Consider the following 22078-nt stretch of genomic DNA (forward strand, 5'->3'; position numbering starts at 1 on the left):
TCATTACCGTGAAACTGGTCTGGCAGGTGTAACACTGACACATGATTTTCATCTCTCCTGTGTGAAAGAGAGAAGAATGAAAGACTTAAAGAGTGAGAGAGAGAGTGAGTGAGTGGGGGAGGGAGGGAGGGAGAGGGGGGGTGGGCAGTGGGTTGGCCTACCTGTCTCTAGGGATGCAGGTCAGATCCACATTGAAATGAGAACTTCATTGTTCCTCCGGGACTCTGGAGAAAGGTCCCACCCATCTACATACGGTCAGCTTGGCAGCGTTTGTCTTCCCAGAGTCCGATGGCAAAGAATGACCCGGTAAGAGATCCAACTCAATGCTCAAGAGTTTTGATTAGAACTCTCATTTGTTAATCTGTTTCATCAAGCGTGTGTGTGTGTGTGTGTGCGTGCGTATGAGCGTGCGTGTGTGTGACAAATAGCTTGCGGTCTACTATGGCTAAAAGATTATCAAAACCCTATTCACAAGTAAGGTTAGTATAATTTACGATCCTGACTTGAATATGACTTGAGTATGAAAGTTCTGTAGCATTCTGGTTATGTTGCTGTAGTTACAATGGTAGTGGAAACAGGCAAATGTGGAAGTCTGATTATCAAGTCACCCGTGTATCAGTGTTGCTTATCCCATTGTGGTTGTCATAGATATTAGAGTTGAAGGGAAAGCAAGGCAAGAACTTACCCTATGGAAGCTGAACAGATATATTTATACGAACACATCTGTAGCTGCATCATCTAACAACCTTATAAACAGCGCACTGATTCAAAAACACTTCTTTTTTTTTTTTTATAAATATTTGTTTGTTTGTTTGTTTCAGTATTGCAGCTGTTCAGTGCTGCTTTTAGACTTCCTTGTTGAATCAATGCAAAAGACATATGGTGTGAAACATATGGAGTGACATAGAGCAAAACGTCACATTCGTCCCTATAGAATTAGTTTATAATAGTCTAATGTTGGAATGTGTGTGTGTAATGCGCTCAGTGTGTGTTTGAGGATGTAAGGTGTATGAGAAACTTCGAGATCGTATGTGGACATAGTCAAAAAACCGTCTCTGTGTGTAATTCAAGACAACCGCGACTCAAGAAATATGGATGTCACGGATCCTTCCGGGCTTTCGATGTCCTCTTACTCTGTTTTTACAAGTCTGTTATTTTATATATTACCCATAAAAAATCTTTTCTTCTTCTTCTTCTTCTTCTTCTTTTCTTTCCCCAAAAGATCTTGTTTACTGTGAACACAAAACGAAATCTGCGGCTTCATGGTAATAGTTTCACATTGTGTTGAGTTTGTGCTTTGAAAAAGATTGTTGGGAATTCGAGCAAACCTGTTCTTCCGGCCTTGAGATGCACAGCTTTGTTACTCACGCCGCCTGATGCCTATGGACGAACTGAAATCTGAGATCTCAGATATTGAAAACATCTTATGAAACAGTGTAAGCAGGGCCATCTCCATGGTGCTAACCTTAGATTAGCGACTGTTTCTGTTATTAGGTCAGCTCTCCAACAGATACCACCTTCTCCAAAGAGACCGCAGACGTCCAATGTACATCATCATCAAATGGTCATAGAAGCATTTGTGTATTTAAATGACCGTTTCAATGTATGTATCAGTCGCCTGTTTTGACCGAGGGGAGGGTGAAAGGTGACACCCAGGTCTTTGAGACAAGAGTGTCCCACCCAGGTAATTACACATTATCCCCATTTTAAAGGAGAAAAAAAAAAGGTTGATATTATTATGGCAGCTCATCACATGGATTCAAAAACATGTAATGAAATCTCAGAAGCTCTGAGACTGTCCTTCGGTTTGAACATTGAGTTTAAAACTTCACAAAGGCCTGTTTTCTCAAGAACTGTGCTGGTTGATCATTACATCCCAGTGACAATGGAGAGAGAAAAAGTAAGCTGTTCCAGTGTACCCTCAACAAGTGACTGTTAGCAGTCAGACGGAATGTGTTCACTCGAGCCTTATCCTGTGGGTAAACACTGCTGACCAGAGCAAACACCGGTTTCAGAGCGTGTAAACAATGGGACCAGATCACTGAAAAAAGAAGACCCTACAATTTGACATTTCCTCAAATATACTTTGACATTTCCTTTGATATGTTTCCAGACACACACACACACACACACACACACATACACACACACACACACACAATACCCTGACCGTAGACATTAGGGTTTAGGGGTGTGTGTGTGTGTGTGTGTGTGTGTGTGTTAGTGTCCATGTGTGAACATGTATAAAAAGTCTAAGAAACTTGCATATATATATATATATGTGTGTGTGTGTGTGTGTGTGTGTGTGTGTGGTGTACATGGTGTATATTGTATTATGTTATATTATATGTATACACACACATATATGAGGCACTGTTATAGAATGTGGTGTTGCTGCTTATTTTAGGTTAACACGCCCATGTGAATTTATAAAGAGGACCCCAGGTTTAGAAAGAGAAAAGTATCTCTGAACAAGACTTGTCACATTACAGAGGCGTAACCACCCGAGCCTAAAGAGCATCTGGTTCAGCAGCATAGTTTACAAAACACTTTTTTTTTTGTGAGAATGACTTTGTGTTAACTAAAATATGTACTTAGACAGTCTTTCCTTGTACGCTCAGTTTCTTTTTCACTCATCAGACAGTGAAAAAAAAATGTGACTTACCAGGAAAGGGAATGTGGGTGCCTTATTCTTCCTGGTACGTCTCTGAAACCCATCACTTTTTAGTCTGAATCAGACAGGTGAACAGTGCGGTGCTGTGTTGTCAAACTCAAAGTCAGGTTGATGAGTCAGACCTGGGTACGTGAATGGCATCTTGCCCTTAGGCATGTCTGGAACGTAGTACCAGAGGTGTTCCTCTTAGGACAATGTTTCCTTCAGATAGAGGGTTAGAGAAGCTATACAATGAACTGTCCTTTTGACCTGTAGGGAGAAGGGGCCCTCCATCCAAACCGGGCTGCTGTTTATGCAGGGCATAGACAAGAGTTGATGTTAGAGAAATGCTTAAGCGACTAGCATGGCTGATTGTTCGTGGTTTTCACCTACTGCCTGGAAACTTGTCATGTGCCCGTGTCATTGGCTCTAACCACACGAGTATTCCAGCAATAAGATAAGCAGACATGTTTGTCCAAGGCTGGCACGAATCCCTTCTTTTGGTTTTATTTCAGAAAGATTGATCTCGAAAACAGAAATAGATTAAATCACGTGACCAGGCACATGACTTTGGGAACAGCTGAAGACGAAACGAAGAACGTTTCCATGAATGTTATCAAAACAACACCTCCGAGACAATATTCTTTTTGTTGCCGGGAGTCTCAGGTGTATCATGCTATTTCATCCTCGTACAAATCCTATTTCTGACATAACGGACGGATCTCATCGTAGGTAACTGCTTTTCAGAGATATTTCGTCCATTGTAGTGTAGTCTAAGCACCCAATTCAAACGCCCAGCATTGTTCAGACCTTTAGATTGACACTCTTCCTTTGGATCTGAAACGATCTCTATGTATATGAGCAGTTCGTGTGAATTACGTTGTCTAGAATTACGTTATGTCTATCTTTCCCACACCCACTCTATATAATGAACCGACGTAATTGCACTTTCCCTGACTTCACAATCAAGGAAACTGACCCGCTCGTGTATTTTTTCATACCTCTCCATCTCGCTTACTTTTTAATCGCCTCATTGATGCCTACAGTGGAGGGGCAGTCAAAGTGAACGGGTTTTTGAATACAGGTGTTCCAGTGGAAACCTTCTTGTCACGTACAAAGTATGCACTCAAAGAATAATCCTGAAGGTTACTGCTGGGTCAAGACCACATTACATTCAGCTAAGGTGAGCTTGACAAGCCTGCCCGATAACTTGGAGCACGTCTGTCTTGGTTTAGGCCTTTAAAAAGGAAAAAGCAAGTAGCAGTGCTCTCTTTTCTGTCAGTAGGGACTGTTAGCCATGTCTCGAATTACCGGTTTGGGGGGGGGGGGGGGTGGGGTTTGGGTCTGACCCTCCCTAATTAAGACTTGGACCCCCCTAAAAAAAACAGGTCGGAGTGGGTCGAAACATTTATATATCCAACATAATAGCCCTGGAGAAGACACTGACCCCCCCCCCCCCCCCCCCCCCCCCCCCCCCGATTGTAACTGTCTAATTCACACTCTGCTGCCAGCCATGTAGTAGCAGAGTTTGAAGCCCATTTAATTGAAGGGTTGCGGGTTCAAGCCCTCGTGTTCGAGGATAATCTCTCATTGCCAACGCTATCTCTGCACAAAGAAAACAGTGTCTGTAATATGCTCTGGATAAAAGCCTTGAATAACGATGCATTTTCGTTTTACTCTGTCGTTCTTTCACTTTCCAGAGCGATCCTCCCCCTCCCTACTACAGTGTTGCAGTACACACTCAGCCCCCCCTTAAACCCTACGAGGAGGTTGTGTATGGGCAGGCCTATGGAGTTGGGCCGGGGGGGCTACCATACTACATCCCCCAACCTCCTCCACCCGTTTCCCCGCCTGTAGTCACCCAGCGGGACATCCGTATGTATTCCCCCAAAATGCACTCTGAACCAAACACATCTAACACGCATTTAAAGACAACAAGTGGCCTGGCTACTCGTTTCTAAAAATCTTGAATTTTTTTTAAAAATCTAGGTCACAAGTCTAAAATCTTTGCATGGTTTTTTAAATAATAACTTAGAGATGTTTCTTTATCACACATCCCTGCAGTCATACACACATCAGGCGTTACATAGTAAATGAGGTTTGATTTGATAAACATGAAGGCTGGGGATAGAAGAGACCATCAGAGGGTCTTGGGCCAGAGCAGATTCTCTCAGTGCAGTTGTTGTTGATGACAACGGCTAGTTTGCACTTTCCAAACATTCATGAATTCATAAAATCAAACAGTTCTCTCATTATCCAAGGCCTTCTGTAGTGGCAATTATTGTACAGGTTCTTCTATAAAAGTTCGCTCATGTCCATATGGTCTTGCTCTCACTAGCACCCCCTAGTGGTAAGAGAAGGCAGTGCTGTGAGCGGCGTGGACAGTGTTATGGAGCATTAGGAGCAACTGTTATCCTACTGGGCTTCTTTGCGGTCGCCATCTGGCTAGGAGGTAGGGGACATCCATATGGTCTATTTATGCATTCATGTACGCACTCAGTTTCTGGCAGTGTACTGCATTTTGACAGCGTACAGTTCCACCTGCTACACCCAAATATTTGTTTTTCTCATTCACTCTCTGTCTCTCTCTCTCTCTCTCTCTGTATATTCTTCTTCAAATCTACTATGATCCTTCTTTTTCTGACTGAGCAGTCCATTATGGGATCGGGCGGGCCAACACGGTGATCATTGAGCACGGTGAAACGGAGGGGGAGGAGCCAGAGGACGAGAAGCAGTGGAGCATGACGACGCCTGACACCTGTTCCAACTCCAGTGTGCAGTGTGACGCACTCCGCGACTGCCAACAGGCCAGCGACGAGACCAACTGTGGTCAGTTATCAGCCGTAGACGCCCACACACACAAAATCAACACGCAAACACACACGCAAGGACATGCACACACACATGCACACGCGCACAAACACACACACAGACACACACATGCACACACACACACACATGCACACACACACGCACACACAGACACACACATGCATGCACGCACACACACACACGCACGCACATGCACACGCACACAAACACACAAACACACACACAGACACATATGCACACACACACACACACACACACAAACACACACACACACACACTCACACACACACACACACACACACACACACACACACACACACACACAGACACACACATGCATGCACGCACACACACGCACGCACACACACACACACACACTGGTAAATGTAGACAATTACATTATGAAAATGGATGAAATAGCTCTCTAAAAAGGTTTCTTGGGTCCATCTTTTGGTTTATTTGTGCTTATCACTTTGTATATTCTTTTTTTTTGAGGAATGAAAGTATTATTTATTATTTATTAATTGCATGCCGATGTGGGGTTGCAGTCTCTTGAGTGAATGAACAAATAAACAGAATAGGCATAATGTGGCAGTACTGTGTGCGCTATTAATACACTATTAATTACACATTCATAAACCACACATCCTTAACTGCACTTCTCTCTTCAACCTTCAGTAAGGTTTGGACTGGACGGAGTTCTGCAGATCAGAACCTCCAAGGATGGACGTTTCCTTCCAGTATGTTATCAGGGCTGGGACCAGAGCTACGCAGACCAGACCTGTGCTCAGCTGGGCTTCAGAAAGTAAACGGCTCTTAATCTGTTTTCATTTCAGCTACACGCATACATCATATACATCACACACTCCGCTTACTGTTATCATTACCATTTCAGTTATCCCACATCACACACTGAGTTTACTGTTATCATTACCATCTCAGTTATCCAACATCACACACTCAGTTTACTGTTATCATTACCCTCTCAGTTATCCAACATCACACACTCAGTTTACTGTTATAATTACCATTTCAGTTATTCAACATCACACACTCTGAGTTTACTGTTATCATTACCATCTCAGTTATCCAACATCACACACTGAGTTTACTGTTATCATTACCATCTCAGTTATCCAACATCACACACTCAGTTTACTGTTATCATTACCATCTCAGTTATCCAACATCACACACTCAGTTTACTGTTATCATTACCATCTCAGTTATCCAACATCACACACTGAGTTTACTGTTATCATTACCATCTCAGTTATCCAACATCACACACTCAGTTTACTGTTATCATTACCATCTCAGTTATCCAACATCACACACTCAGTTTACTGTTATCATTACCATCTCAGTTATTCAACATCACACACTGAGTTTACTGTTATCATTACCATCTCAGTTATCCAACATCACACACTCAGTTTACTGTTATCATTACCATCTCAGTTATCCAACATCACACTCTGAGTTTACTGTTATAATTACCATTTCAGTTATCCAACATCACACACTGAGTTTACTGTCATTACCATCTCAGTTATCCAACATCACACTCTGAGTTTACTGTTATCATTACCATTTCAGTTATCCAACATCACACACTCAGTTTACTGTTATCATTACCATTTCAGTTATCCAACATCACACACTGAGTTTACTGTTATCATTACCATCTCAGTTATCCAACATCACACTCTGAGTTTACTGTTATCATTACCATTTCAGTTATCCAACATCACACACTCAGTTTACTGTTATCATTACCATCTCAGTTATCCAACATCACACACTGAGTTTACTGTTATCATTACCATCTCAGTTATCCAACATCACACACTGAGTTTACTGTTATCATTACCATCTCAGTTATCCAACATCACACATTCAGTTTACTGTTATCATTACCATCTCAGTTATCCAACATCACACACTGAGTTTACTGTTATCATTACCATCTCAGTTATCCAACATCACACACTCAGTTTACTGTTATCATTACCATCTCAGTTATCCAACATCACACACTCAGTTTACTGTTATCACTACCATTTCTGTTATCCAACATCACACTCTGAGTTAACTGTTATCATTACCATCTCAGTTATCCAACATCACACACTGAGTTTACTGTTATCATTACCATTTCAGTTATCCAACATCACATACTCAGTTTACTGTTATCATTACCATTTCAGTTATCCAACATCACACACTGAGTTTACTGTTATCATTACCCTCTCAGTTATCCAACATCACACACTCAGTTTACTGTTATAATTACCATTTCAGTTATTCAACATCACACACTCAGTTTACTGTTATCATTACCATCTCAGTTATCCAACATCACACACTGAGTTTACTGTTATCATTACCATCTCAGTTATCCAACATCACACACTCAGTTTACTGTTATCATTACCATCTCAGTTATCCAACATCACACACTGAGTTTACTGTTATCATTACCATCTCAGTTATCCAACATCACACACTGAGTTTACTGTTATCATTACCATCTCAGTTATCCAACATCACACACTCAGTTTACTGTTATCATTACCATCTCAGTTATCCAACATCACATACTCAGTTTACTGTTATCATTACCATCTCAGTTATCCAACATCACACACTGAGTTTACTGTTATCATTACCATCTCAGTTATCCAACATCACACACTCAGTTTACTGTTATAATTACCATTTCAGTTATTCAACATCACACACTCTGAGTTTACTGTTATCATTACCATCTCAGTTATCCAACATCACACACTGAGTTTACTGTTATCATTACCATCTCAGTTATCCAACATCACACACTCAGTTTACTGTTATCATTACCATCTCAGTTATCCAACATCACACACTCAGTTTACTGTTATCATTACCATCTCAGTTATCCAACATCACACACTCAGTTTACTGTTATCATTACCATCTCAGTTATTCAACATCACACACTGAGTTTACTGTTATCATTACCATCTCAGTTATCCAACATCACACACTGAGTTTACTGTTATCATTACCATCTCAGTTATCCAACATCACACACTGAGTTTACTGTTATCATTACCATCTCAGTTATCCAACATCACACTCTGAGTTTACTGTTATAATTACCATTTCAGTTATCCAACATCACACACTGAGTTTACTGTCATTACCATCTCAGTTATCCAACATCACACTCTGAGTTTACTGTTATCATTACCATTTCAGTTATCCAACATCACACACTCAGTTTACTGTTATCATTACCATCTCAGTTATCCAACATCACATACTGAGTTTACTGTTATCATTACCATCTCAGTTATCCAACATCACACATTCAGTTTACTGTTATCATTACCATCTCAGTTATCCAACATCACACACTGAGTTTACTGTTATCATTACCATCTCAGTTATCCAACATCACACACTCAGTTTACTGTTATCATTACCATCTCAGTTATCCAACATCACATACTCAGTTTACTGTTATCATTACCATCTCAGTTATCCAACATCACACACTGAGTTTACTGTTATCATTACCATCTCAGTTATCCAACATCACACACTCAGTTTACTGTTATCATTACCAAGAAGATGATATAACTACTACTTCCACTACTATTTGCACTACCACTAATTACTAATTATACTCCTACTGCTACAAACTTTTTATTTATCATTATTATTATTATTATTATTATTATTATTATTATTATTATTATTATAACAAACCTGGAGTTGTTGTTACTACTTGGAAGTTTGTATGGAGACAGGAAAGCTATTAAATGTGTCTCTGACTTGTTTAGCATGGCTATGCAGCCATTTATTCCTGAAAGTACATCTACAGCCATCATATACATGCATAGTCATGTATGTGTGTCCTATGCAATGATTTTGTGTAATACAGATAAAATGTTTGATTAATTTTCACTTTTTTTACTCTATGTCATCCTTCCAATGAAAAGAAAAACCCTTTTAATGTAAATAGAGATTCTATAGATCATGTGCTCTGTGTGTGTGTGTGTGTGCGTGTGCGTGTGCGTGTGCATGCGTGTGTGTGCATGTCCGTGAATCTCTCAGATCATACCAGTCCAGTGAGCTACAGAGTGAACCGTCCACTGCCCTGACCCTAAGGCCCAGGGCAGCTCTGCCCATCCAGGGTCTGGTCAACGTCAGGTAAGGAGGACGCGTCTCCGAGCACCTGAGTCTACTACACACGGCTCCCCGTCTCCGTTTCCACCCTAACTCCCAAATTAGGGACTTGCGTCTCTACCTCTGTAATCCTCTGAGAATGGGTGGCATTACCACAGTCATTCAGATCTGTACCATCTGTCCTCCTGCCAACTGAAATGGCCCAAGTCTGCTTATGAAAACTGTTACTGAAGACATGAGTTCATTTTCACGATTCATTGTCATTCCTCTCTTTTACAGCACGTCCTGTCCCAACCAAAAGACTGTCTCCCTGCAGTGTGTAGGTAAGTCTCAGGTCTTCCCAAAACAAGAGAGACTCGTACTTCATATTCGATTTCTGTCTTTTTTTTATCTGTTTTGAAATCTATAACTACTATGTATTGTCTGACTGGACATTATTCAGAGTGACACTGTGAATTCTTCCCCTGATGTGTAGGACTGGAGAGATTAACAAGCTTAACTTGTATTTGATCAATGATTAAGGAGACAAAATCACTTTGTGTAGTGCTGTGCAGTGTGCTATGACCATATTGATTGGATGAACTCAGGCCACTTCATTGTCATAGATTTTTGCAATGCTTTACCTAATGTTTCTTAAAAATAGTTCAGCTAGTCATTCTCTCTCCCACACTCACTCACTCACTCACTCACTCACACAAACACACATTCACACACACACACACACACACACACACACACACACCAACAACTACAACAACAACAATAACAACAGGGGGCTATTCCAGAAAGCGGGTTTAGTGAAAACTCTGAGTTAGTTAACTCAGAACAAGTAGTAAACCTCCTAATAGAAGAGCCTCATGGCTTTGTTTTGCTAGGAGAATGAAGCCATAGGACTCCTCTATTAACTCAGAGTTTTCACTAAACCCACTTTCTGGAATAGCCCCCAGGACACTTTCTCTGTCTACCTCTTGCTTGAACTTACATACCCACACATGAGCTCACAGGCTGATGGATGACATAGAACGTGATAAACATTAGGAGATGACATGTTAAGACATGAAATATAAAACTTTGGGGCTCGTTTGGATACGACATACTGTCAATGATGTAAGGGCGTATGTGCCTGAGAGAATAAGCAGCTCCAGAGCAAACACAGGAACATGAAATATCCAGTTATTAATGAATAACAGATTGGCTGAAGGAGCATTCTTTATGAAGTCATGGATCTTATACGATGGCGCCTAATTCTCCGTCTGAAAGCAGCTGCCGTGAGACTTCATGTGGAACGCCCTGCTGCGTAAATTGTGTTTTGGTGCCATTTAAGAGTTTCATTTAAGAGTTAACGAGATGTCGTCAGTGCGTTAAGGCACCGTTCTGATTTATAGCCACACAGAGGGTGTGAACTGCTCACTGTTTCTGGTTTTCATTTCAGACTGTGGAAAACAGCAGTCCACCTCCAGGATCATAGGGGGCGCCACCGCAAAACTGGGACAGTGGCCTTGGCAGCTCAGCCTGCACTTCAGCGGTTCGCACGTCTGCGGGGGGTCTCTCATCTCGCCGGACTTTGTTGTGACGGCCGCCCACTGTTTTCCTAGGTCAGCGCTCACACAGCACTCTCCCCCACAAACAGCTAGAAATAACATACGTCACACAAACAAAGAGTCTGCTCGTAAAGTCAACGACGTCCCCGTTAGGCGGGAAAACAAACACACGCTCTTCCCACAGGACAAAAATTAGGTCTCCACAAGCCAGGCATGCTAAACAGTGTCATTTTTAAACAAGCACATCAAGTCACATTGATATCATTATGTAGACATCATAGGGTGTCCACCAAACAAACGAAAATGACATCCCTATTAGACAGACATGCATTGTCTTCACAAGAGACACAGACAAAAGCATTTAAATGATGCATTGAAATATATTGTTTGTCTGAAATATAAATAATTAGACTGGGGTTGAGTGATCATGTCACCGTTCGTTTTTTCATTTTGCTACAGCACAACACCGTCTTCCAGGGACCCCAGAAACTGGCAGGTGTACGGGGGGGCAGTGTCCCAGAATAACCTCCAGAATCCGTATTCTGTGCAAAAAATCATTGTGAATGAAAACTACAACAGATTCACTAACGACTATGACATCGCTCTGATGAAACTCACCCGCCCTGTGGAATTCTCAAGTGAGTCTGGGCGCGCGTCCAAAAACTCATGAAACGTTGCATTGACATTTAGGATATATTCATGTGATTTGAATTTGGAAGGATGTATCTGTTCCTAATTTCCTGCAGGAAGGTAAATCATATTTGGTCGTGTCTGTGTGTGTGTGTGTGTGTGTGTGTGTGTGTGTGTGTGTGTGTGTGCATGTGAATGTCTGTGTGTGCATGTGTGCATGTGTGTGTCCATGTGTGTGTCCGCGTGTGCGTGCGTGTGTGTGTGCGTGCATGCATACGTGCATGTGTGTGCTCCAGATGCTGTACAGCCAGCCTGCCTGCCTGCTTACGACCAGAACTTTGCTCACGGTACAGAGTGCTGGACGTCTGGTTTCGGGACTACAGAGGAAGGAGCAGGTATGATAACCAACAACTCAGAGCAAGTGGAGCAAACAGGAGGCAAGGGATATCAAAAAAAAATATCGTGGAGGTAAATGATGAAAACAAGGGGGGAAGAGAATGAGAGACAGAAATAAAAAAAAAAAAAAGAAAAAACACGCTACAGCAGTGGTGAGAACCGAATTGTTATAAAATTACAATAACCAACGTATTTGTTGTCTATAGGATACAGCGACATAGTTAGATAGATTAGATGAGAGCTTTATTTGATTGGTGGAGAGTGATTCTGTGGGTTTCCTCACCAGCCCGTGGCTCCACAGAGCTGAAAGAAGTGTCCGTCAACATCATCGACGTGCGCGTGTGTAACAGCAGCAACGTGTACCGAGGCAGCGTCTCCAAGAACATGATTTGTGCAGGAGATCTGGAGGGAGGCAGAGATTCATGTCAGGTTGTTTTTTTTTTTCGTCCAATCAGAACGCGCGATAGACTGGGCCACGGTATGGCCTGGGGCTGACCTTACCTTTCTCTGGTCCACTTCCTCTAAATGCTTTTCAATTGGCGCTTATTCTTCTGACATTGATTTATTCCGCTGTCTCCACAAATGTTTCAGTCCTCCTGATACTCTCAGAGAAGAAAGGAGACCATGTGTTCCCAGCAAATGCATTATCTCTCCACACTGATTAACATATACGCTGTAAAACACACACACACACAGGTGCACACACACACACACAGGCACACACACACACATGCACACACACACATACACATGCACACACACGCATGCACGCACACATGCACACACACAAACACACAGACACGCACACACACAGACACACACACATGCACACACACATATGTGCGCACACGCACACACACACGCACACGTGCACACACATACACACACATAAATACTTATAAGCACTTATGCAATACTGAGGGTTCAACATCTTGTATTAATGATACACTTTTCATGGCCTCCAAACATAGGATAACTGTCATCCCTTCACGTCCTATATCAAACAACAGCAACACAATTTCACAAATTGGTTTCGCTATCTGTACAGATCCCTAAATTCGTTGATGTATTCTCTGCAGATTAGAGCCTGCTGTTCACGGGACGACTTCTACACGCCCTCTAATCACTTGTTTGTTCTGTCTGCTCAGGGGGACAGTGGTGGTCCTTTGGTGTGTGAGGGAGATAACGAGCGCTGGTATCTGACAGGAGTGACAAGCTGGGGAGCTGGATGTGGGCGTGCCAACAAGCCTGGCGTCTATACCAAAGTCTCCAGCGTATTACCATGGATCTACAGCAAGATGCAGGTAAGAGTCGCTCTCTCTGTACTGGACCGCTTTTCAGCTCTTGATGGGCCCAATGGTTCATGTTCGTTAACGTGACGAAGCTTTTTTTTTTTTAGTTTTCTATATAAGTCAGTTGGTTCTAGTTCTGGTTCTAGTTTAGTTCTTGTTAGCGAGAAGACTGATCCTTTACAGTGTAGAGCAGTAGCGGCAGCGTAGCAGCCGTACCGGCCAAGACCATATGTGTACATCGTTCTTTTTTAAAGTTGTTGCCAGGTTACCACGTCCACCGTGCTTGCGCTTAGAAACAAAATGGAGTGCTAACTTCAGTACTTTCAAACGGATTGTTAAAAAAATAACATTGGTCTGTTATAAACTTATCTTTGCTGAATTAAACAGTTGAGTTTCTCTCTCTCTCTCTCTCTCTCTCTCTCTGGCTCCGTGTCTCCTCTTTGACCCGGCCTTCTGTTCTTGTCACTTCCAGCAAGAACGACCTTGATGTCACTTCCAGTGTGGTGTCACCTCGCCCTTCCTTGAGAACTCTGGGAAAACGGGGCCTCGCCTGGACCACGACGTCTGCAAAAACAGAAATGGAGAAACCGAGAGACTTTCGGGTGATCGTTGGCCCACACGTCGGAGAGATATTTCGAAGCACTTTAATGTAAAAAAAAAGAAAAGAAAAAAGGTGTATTGTGTGTGTGTGTGTGTGTGTGAATATCAATGAAGGCACATATGGGGACTTTATGATAATTCTGTCTACTTTTTTCTGTCTCTGTATATTGCGTGACACACTTAAGAGAGTTACATGAAGGACAGCAATATAAGTCATACCACAGGCTTTGGAATCTTTCATTGAAGCCAAATGAGTGAATGTTCAACCTCACTGGGACTAAAACGCTTTAGCTCCTAACGAAATGGTCAGTTCCTTGAGAATCTCAAAACCCCATCAGATCAAATGGTCTCGGTGTTAAACTGGAACTTTGAGTGGAAATGAAGAGCCTTTTTTTGCCTTTTCCCACAATGAAAAATGACAGTTTGTGTAATGGCTATTCTCTACACATGGTGACAGCTGGTGTTTTCAGTGACAAAAGATATACCATGTCAGGTGTTTTGAACCTATGTCTCAGAATAACCTCTCCTTTTGTTATTTTGCTCCCAGACACATCTGCAAGTGTATCTTGGGTGGGAATGACAAAAGCATCATCAAACAGACATAACTCAATTTGTGGCTTTGGGTTTTACCTTTGGCCGGCAGGTGTTTCATTTGTTATCTTTTTTTTTTTTTTGTCTTATTTCCACAACAGTTAAATGAAATAAACTCCCGACATCGCTCAGAAGCATTGTTCGTGAGATATAACTGGAAAAATACCGCTTTGCAATCATGCTGTGAATGTTTACTGAGAGAAAATTTGTGCACTGGCTCTACGCAAGTATTGTTTGTGAATTTATTTTCTGCTCTACTAAAAAACAAAAAAAAATCTGAATTTGAGGGAAAAAAATGTAATTCTCATAGCGTTCTCTGCCGTGTAGTATGAATCTGTGAGAAATGAGTTGATCTCATATCTGCAGTTATACCAAGGCCTGAACCTGGTGCATTTCTTTATTCTGTACAGTTGAAATAAGCATATTTAAGATGTATTCTCTCTCTCTCTCTCTCTCTCTCTCTCTCTCTCTCTCTCTCTATTACAGTTTCAATAAAAGGGTCAAAAAAAATCAAGAGCTTCTTTTTGATGCTAGAGTCTTGCTTGTCATATTTCATGTCATATTTCATTGTATATTCTGAGAGAGAGTAACGGTTTATGTTTCTTCTCTCACTCCTTTACTGAATGACCTGCCCAGCCTTAGGCTTTTTCTTGGTTTTGTTTGCTGCAGATATGTAGGTGCATGTCTGAATATGATCTGGTGTTGAGATGACTGTGACCTACCTCTTTTGTGTCACGTTCCATGGACTTTCTCTCAGTTATCTGAAGAGATTTTTAAATTCAAGAGATTGATGATTTTTCAATATGATAATTTACGGCACAACAGCAAAACCAGCAACAAGCAAAGCTGTCTCGATAGTAACCCATTGACCAGGTCCGTTAGTCTGTCAGTCAGTGCAGCAGGCTGGAGTTGAAGCTGCTCGAGAGGGAGCACTGGCACGCGCGTTAGACGGAGGGGCAGTTGGTAGGTCAAGTCAACAACGGTGTATTTGAGGGAGAGAGTGAAAAGAAAAACACAGAGTGAGGGATCATTCTTTTCAGATGTGAAACACGCCTGAATGTTATATTATCTTGATAAGTCCAGAAACACTTTTCGTGGTCTTTCAGAAAAAGCGCAATTAAACAGCAGCTCCTCAGACGACGGGCGTGGGCTGTCCAGAAGCCGCACGAGCACAGATACCTTACAAAAAGAGCGCTTCCGTTGGAAACAGGTTGCATATTGTTGTTCACCGTTGAGAGGACAACCACCATCCACTTGTTTGACACCAAATGGGAAACGAAGGTATGTCAGTGACCTACTTATTTTCGTCTTTTTTTTTACATTTATAATGGGCGTGTGCTTCTGAGATGTTTCTTGTGTTCAGAAAGAAAACGTGCAATTCATGGGTTCTTTCTATCTTGAATGATATGCAATCTTGTGATATGAGAAGGCAGCTCCAATTCATTGCAATCTGTATTAATAAAATTAGGCTTATCGACCGAGCACAACTCAGTCCTTTATGCAAGTCTAACACGCAACTGAATTGCAAAAATTGCCAAATTGTCTCTTTTAAATAGTCATAAATGATGACACGATTTAAGTGGCCCGATTTTATAGATTTTATCTCATGTGAAAAGTTAATTCGTCTGAAATATACTGTCTTTCATACAAGCTTTACATGAAAGGAAATTGATTCTCTGAAATATTACACCAGTTCATGTGACAATTCTCGCGTATTTCGTTATTAAATAATCACAGCCGTTCTTATTCTGTTTTGTCTGTACCGAGAGGGTGTGTCCGAAATGCATTGTGTTGAAGACCATCTCGTTTTGTGTCTCAGTGTTTTAGTTGACAGGCATTATACAAAGTTGATTTTCAACTACACGATTATTATAGTTCTACCGAGAGAATGATCCGTTATGCAAAAACCGATATGCCACCCGTACATGTGAATGTAACGAGAGACGGGAAATTGTGGATGGCTGAGGTCCAAGTTTCTCCTTGGTCGTTATTATGCGCGCCCAGAACAAGTGAAAAGATGGATAAGAAACTCCAGTCGTTATTAGATCAGGAGCAAAATCAAATAAAATAAAAAATTAAAAGCCCAACTCGAAGTGAACATGTCGTTTGCAAATGTCGACGAAACGCCACAGGTTGTGAGTTGAATTCGTGAGATGTGCGTCCACATGCATTGTATGCGATGCGCCCGACAGGAAGCTAATGACCTTTAAGGTGGGGGTTATTTACACCCTAAACTTTAGTTATCCTAAGGCTATGAATCGTTAAATTAAAGACGACACCGTCTCATCGATATAGAATATCACAAGGCTTATTCATCTCTAACATTTACTTGCAGTGCCTCGACAATGACAAGGACAGTTCATTTCAGCGTCTGAGCGGAGCACACCCTCTTTACTTACATCAGTGTCTTAAAAGTACCTTGGGATCTCCGTCCATTTTGGTTATAGTCTTAGTATTGTTCTGTTAAAACGTAAACACTGTTCGTCTCTCTGTGGACATGCTCCCACCACTGTTTCGTATGCAAACCTTTGGTAGTTCTAATAGTAATCACCTGACGGAAACAGTTGCCATAGCAATATTTCAGCACCAGGGGAGAGGACACGTCTGCCAGCGCGCCGTTAAAAGCTTTGTTGTCATGGATACTTACCCTCATTGTGGTTGTTCGAATGTTAAGCAGAGGACCTCGCCCTAAATGACTGCTGATGACCTGTGATATGCCCCAGTTATTGGTTTCATTCTTTTCTTTGCCCTGTCTCCGCGTTTAAAATACCATTATCGTTTCTCCTTCTTGTAAGAGATGTTGATTTGCTGTCCAGTCAGAATCACTTAACGTCAAATCATCTCAAACACAAATGACACAAACCATGGAAGGCACTGAGCGCATGAATGAATGGAGAGTGGATAAAAGAATCAGTCAAACAACATCCTTCTTGTCTTTTCTTCTTTCTTTCTTTCTTTCAGCGTACACCCAGACACAACAACTGAAAGACTGTATTTGTTCAATTCGAATGCGTGGAGCCGATAGTTTTTATTCTGGATTTGAACTTCAGTAGTTCAAAAGCAAATAAATACTGAGATGATCCATACAAAGCAGCAGATTTGTGTGGGGGTTTTTCTCTAGCATCTGTCTCCTGTTGTTTGTCTGTCATTGCAATTCAGCCCAGAGGGTGGTAGACAGTGGTAGAAAAAATGGTTTTTGCTTTGAGAGATTTTTCATTTGTGTGGGCCAAAGGGAGAATATAATTATCTGAACGATAAAGAGACAGAGAGACGCACGGTGTGATTCTTGATTGGAACTTCTGTGGTCCTTTTCCACTGAGCCCTTTTAGTTTTTCTAAAATGGACCCAAGGGGTGATACCCATCCATCTTCCATTTAAAAAAAGAAAAAAAAAGTCTGAAGGTGTAATATTTATGACCACGGAATCTCATCTTGTTGTTTAAAGTGACGAAGTAGCCCTCTGTCTGTGTATCTGATTGGACGTCGCATGTACGTAACATAATCGTCAGATGCATAATGGACTCGTGTGGGAGATGACACTACTAACATCTGCACACGCATTAGCACTGGAATGCTTGTTTGTGCATTTGTCTTGCTAGTATAGTATAAAAAATCCATAATTCATAGGAAAGCGTCTGCCCTTGAATTATGTATTTCTGCTGCTTTCTGTGAGTTTTCTCGATGGAGGTGCCTGTCCTTTCTTTTTTAACACTCAACCCCCTGCTCTCGAAGTCTGAAAGAGGAAGGTCGAGAGACCATCCGGCCCAGTGTGGGACCATAACTTCAAACCGAGTCTGACTTGACAATGGAGCTACCACTGGTTTCATGACGAATCATGCCAGCCACGAGACCAGTGAAAAGATGGAGAAGATACGGGGAAAGGTGAAGTGAAGTTGTCAAAGACTTCTGCTCCAGTGATGATGTCATTTAGTGACAGTCGCCTATATCTCGAGCAAGACAGATTTGGACCGTTATGATTAAAGCACCCGCAAAACGATCAAACACTTGGTTTGCTTATCGGGAAAAAAAAAAAAACACCATTCTGTTCAACCCTCATACATAAAAGGTGAAACTCTCAACAAATTTCATTCTCACAACTACAGCTTTTTTCCATCCTGGTTGTGAGTCCTAATTTCCCGTGACTTAATCCTTCTACTGGGACGTTTTGTTCCTTTACGGAACACAGTATTTCTCTTTTCTCTTTCTCCCGTAGCAAAATGTGAGATTATTCCAAAGTTGTTTGCAGCCTGACAGACCTCTCCTTATCCTTTCGTCATTCTCATATTTTCTCCCTTTTTCTCTCCGTCTTCTCACCGAGCCCCCACAGGCATGGAAACACAGGCGACTAATGGCTTTTCATCAAGTCTCTCTGGGACCGTGCGCTAGCAAGACAGACTGAATGGAGACTGCTCCATTTAATTAGCCTCTGCTGTGTCAACTGAAGCATATGGAGATGAGGTCCAGAACAACCTGTAGAGTCTGTGTTTTTTTGGGGGGGACGAGAGGGGCGGTTTGAAAATGACCGTCGCTTCATGGCTAACCTGAGCTTTAGAAACATGAGACAGTGTGCTCAGGTTTCTCTCAAGGCTACAGCACCAATCGATCGAGTATTTGTTTTCTTTGTTTCAATTTTGTTGTTGTTGTTGTTGTTGTTGTTTTCTATGATCTTCAGAACAGAGAATGACAGAATGTTCTTGACATAATCTACCGTTTGTCAGTTCCACATTCTAAAATGCTCTAAATAGTCTCATTCCATTCCACTTACGTTGTCAGTGGGGTCTCTCCCTCCATCTTTCCCTGGCCTTTAAGCAGTGGAGATATCAGGCATAAGCAGACACTTACTCCTCTGGTATGAGTGACAGGCTGATAAGACCTAGGCAGGGAGGCAGTGTGTGGAAGGAGATTATGAAGGTTGTAGCTTTGCTTTGCTATCGTGTTAACAAGCCCCGGAGCCAGTCTAAGACAAATTGAAGTGTCATCTGCCAAGTAAATAGGATGTAAGGTGCAGAAAAAAAGATCGCTTAAAGACTGAGGAACCAAGAGCGAGTCTAGAATCTTCTCTGTTTTCTGTTGTTCTTGTCGTTCTGAGATGGATCCCAGAGGTGGCAAAAGTTGGCCATTCTAGAAAGCATTTGATGTACTCTGCTATCAAGTCTATTACTTGAGAACAAGGGATAAGATTTCAAAAGAGTGACGCACACCAACACTGCTCTAGCAATGGTTTCCTCACTCTCTCTCTCTCTCTCTCTCTCTCTCTCTCTCTCTCCCTCCCTCTCTCTCTCTCTCTCTTATTTTCTTCGTTCTCCTACCTCTTGTCCAGCTCTCTATTTTTACTTCTCAATGCCATGGAGATGGCAGTGGATTTTCAAACAGAACGGTGTTGGATAGATAATGTTGAAGTAAAATGGCCCCTTCAAATGACTGAATTAACAAAAGTCACCCAACAGTTCTGAACGAACATTGACCCGTGGCCTTTGGTTTTATCCATACGCATCAACGCCCCCCCGTAAACAAATTCTTTCCCGATGGGAAGCGTACCCGTCGGCCCGTAGGTTCCCCTTCTTTCTCAGGACCCCGGGAACGTAGCCCAGACCCACACTGAGGGAGGGGAGAATGGTTGATAACAGCTTTAAAATGAGGATGCCCTAGTTCTTGGCAAAGAGCACAGGAAGCTAAGTAATATAGTCTAAAAATAATAGCCTGACATTTCAGATATTTGGTCGCTAATGGAATATATCAAATGATCAGTTGGAGATTAGGATACGTGTACCTGTAGAATAGAAACAATTGTAACATTAGGGAACGTCTTTTTTTTTTAATTTTATTTTATTTCGGGATGTTTCACCGTGTCTGTGATTCCCCTCCACCACCGACCTTTCCCGTCGGAGCGGAGGAGAACATGGATCCGTTTTGTCCTTGGTGGAGGTTTTGGTAACTGGGCTGTGGCACTTGCCAGGCTCATGTTGCTTAATTCATTTTTCACATTGCACTGGGCTGCAGTGGGGGGGGGGGGGACCTTTGGCTGGGCCGATGGAATATATTTTAGGTGCACATTTTGACAAATATGTAGGTGTTGTTTGTTGGACACGTAGCTTATGAAATCCAAACGACAAAAGATGTGACATTTTTTTATTTTGAAAATTGCTCTGTGCTCAAGAAAGGTGGAGAGGTTACCATTGTATGAAATAAGGTCACCTTAATACTGACCAAACAGGCATTAGAGATGCAGTTTACCATGCAGTAAGCCTGTGTTACTGTCTGATGGTGTCTTACACTGTCAGACATTGCTAACAGCCTGTTCTCATACACACTTTGGGCCATGGAGATTGGTAATAAGTCTCAGGGGGGAACCTGTGTAAATTCATTTATACTTCCATTCAATTTGATCAACCATTTAATTTTTTGGTTATTTGATGAAAATAGGGCCATTTTATCTGACTGATACTTTAACAACCAAGATATAAGACCAAATCCAGTTGTGCTATTTCTTCCAAAACCCAAAGAAAGCTGGAAATAAACATACAATTTGTAAATCAATATCAGACAAAATTTGTACTCTAAACTTCGCAAGTAAACTACAGTTACAGTGTTTAGAGCAGTAATGGAAGTTAGTGGATGTGTACTCTTTGGAATCCAGATTTGTTCAATTAATGTTCAGATGGAAGGCAGATTAGATCAGAGACATATAACGACCGCGGTGCCCAGTCAGAGGAAGTATCTCTGACTGACACATAACAGCACCAATCAGTGTCAGCTCTCATTATAATTGTGGTTCCAGAATTAAACAACTCAGTCCTATGGAGCTGACACTTGCGTTTGACTGCAAAAAATAAGTAGGTGTATCATTTGGAGAACAATCTGGTACATATCGACTGTCTTGGCTGAGGCTCGGAGATTGAGTTTTCTGGTCTGGTCTATTCTCAGGTGTATTTTTTTTTTAAGCTTTTTAAAAGTTCGTATGATTGAGAAAAGCAGGTGTGAAAACTGGAACTTCAAATGATGTTTTTCAATAGTTTTTCTTACTGGTCCTAAAACGACAGTCATTATCCAATACCTCAGTCGGGAGGTAATTTCATACACTGGTCTAGTGCAACTTCTTAAAATATCCAAAACATTGATTTCTGTGGCTAGCATCAGTGACTTAGACTATAATACATCAAGTGGAGTTAAAGATTCTGTAGATCAGGGGGTGTCGACGCTAGGCCTTGAGGGCTGCAGCGTGTGCAAGTGTTTACTTTACCCTGTCAGCCCATCTGATTTCAATAATCAAAACACAGGCAGAACTGAGGAAGGTGGCTAATTAGTCAAATGAGGTGGTGTAATTCAAGGTTGAATCAAACACCTCATGACAGCGTAGGCCTCCAGGAC

General features: G+C 41.7%; 1 protein-coding gene across 1 annotated transcript in view; it reads left to right on the forward strand.

Annotated features, from left to right (window-relative positions):
- The first annotated feature begins 288 nt into the window (after positions 1-288).
- Positions 289-22078, forward strand: part of tmprss13a (transmembrane serine protease 13a) — a 29414-nt gene continuing 7624 nt past the window's right edge. The window contains exons 1-13 of the mRNA XM_030777957.1: positions 289-306; positions 4354-4528; positions 4992-5105; positions 5306-5482; positions 6164-6290; positions 9590-9685; positions 9941-9984; positions 11094-11256; positions 11662-11840; positions 12129-12227; positions 12515-12657; positions 13377-13532; positions 14020-14140. Of these exons, the coding sequence (XP_030633817.1) occupies positions 289-306; positions 4354-4528; positions 4992-5105; positions 5306-5482; positions 6164-6290; positions 9590-9685; positions 9941-9984; positions 11094-11256; positions 11662-11840; positions 12129-12227; positions 12515-12657; positions 13377-13532; positions 14020-14140 (1612 nt within the window). The remainder of the gene's footprint in view (positions 307-4353; positions 4529-4991; positions 5106-5305; positions 5483-6163; positions 6291-9589; positions 9686-9940; positions 9985-11093; positions 11257-11661; positions 11841-12128; positions 12228-12514; positions 12658-13376; positions 13533-14019; positions 14141-22078) is intronic.

Source organism: Chanos chanos, chromosome 6 (assembly GCF_902362185.1).
Source record: "Chanos chanos chromosome 6, fChaCha1.1, whole genome shotgun sequence".
Classification (NCBI taxonomy): Eukaryota; Metazoa; Chordata; class Actinopteri; order Gonorynchiformes; family Chanidae; genus Chanos; species Chanos chanos.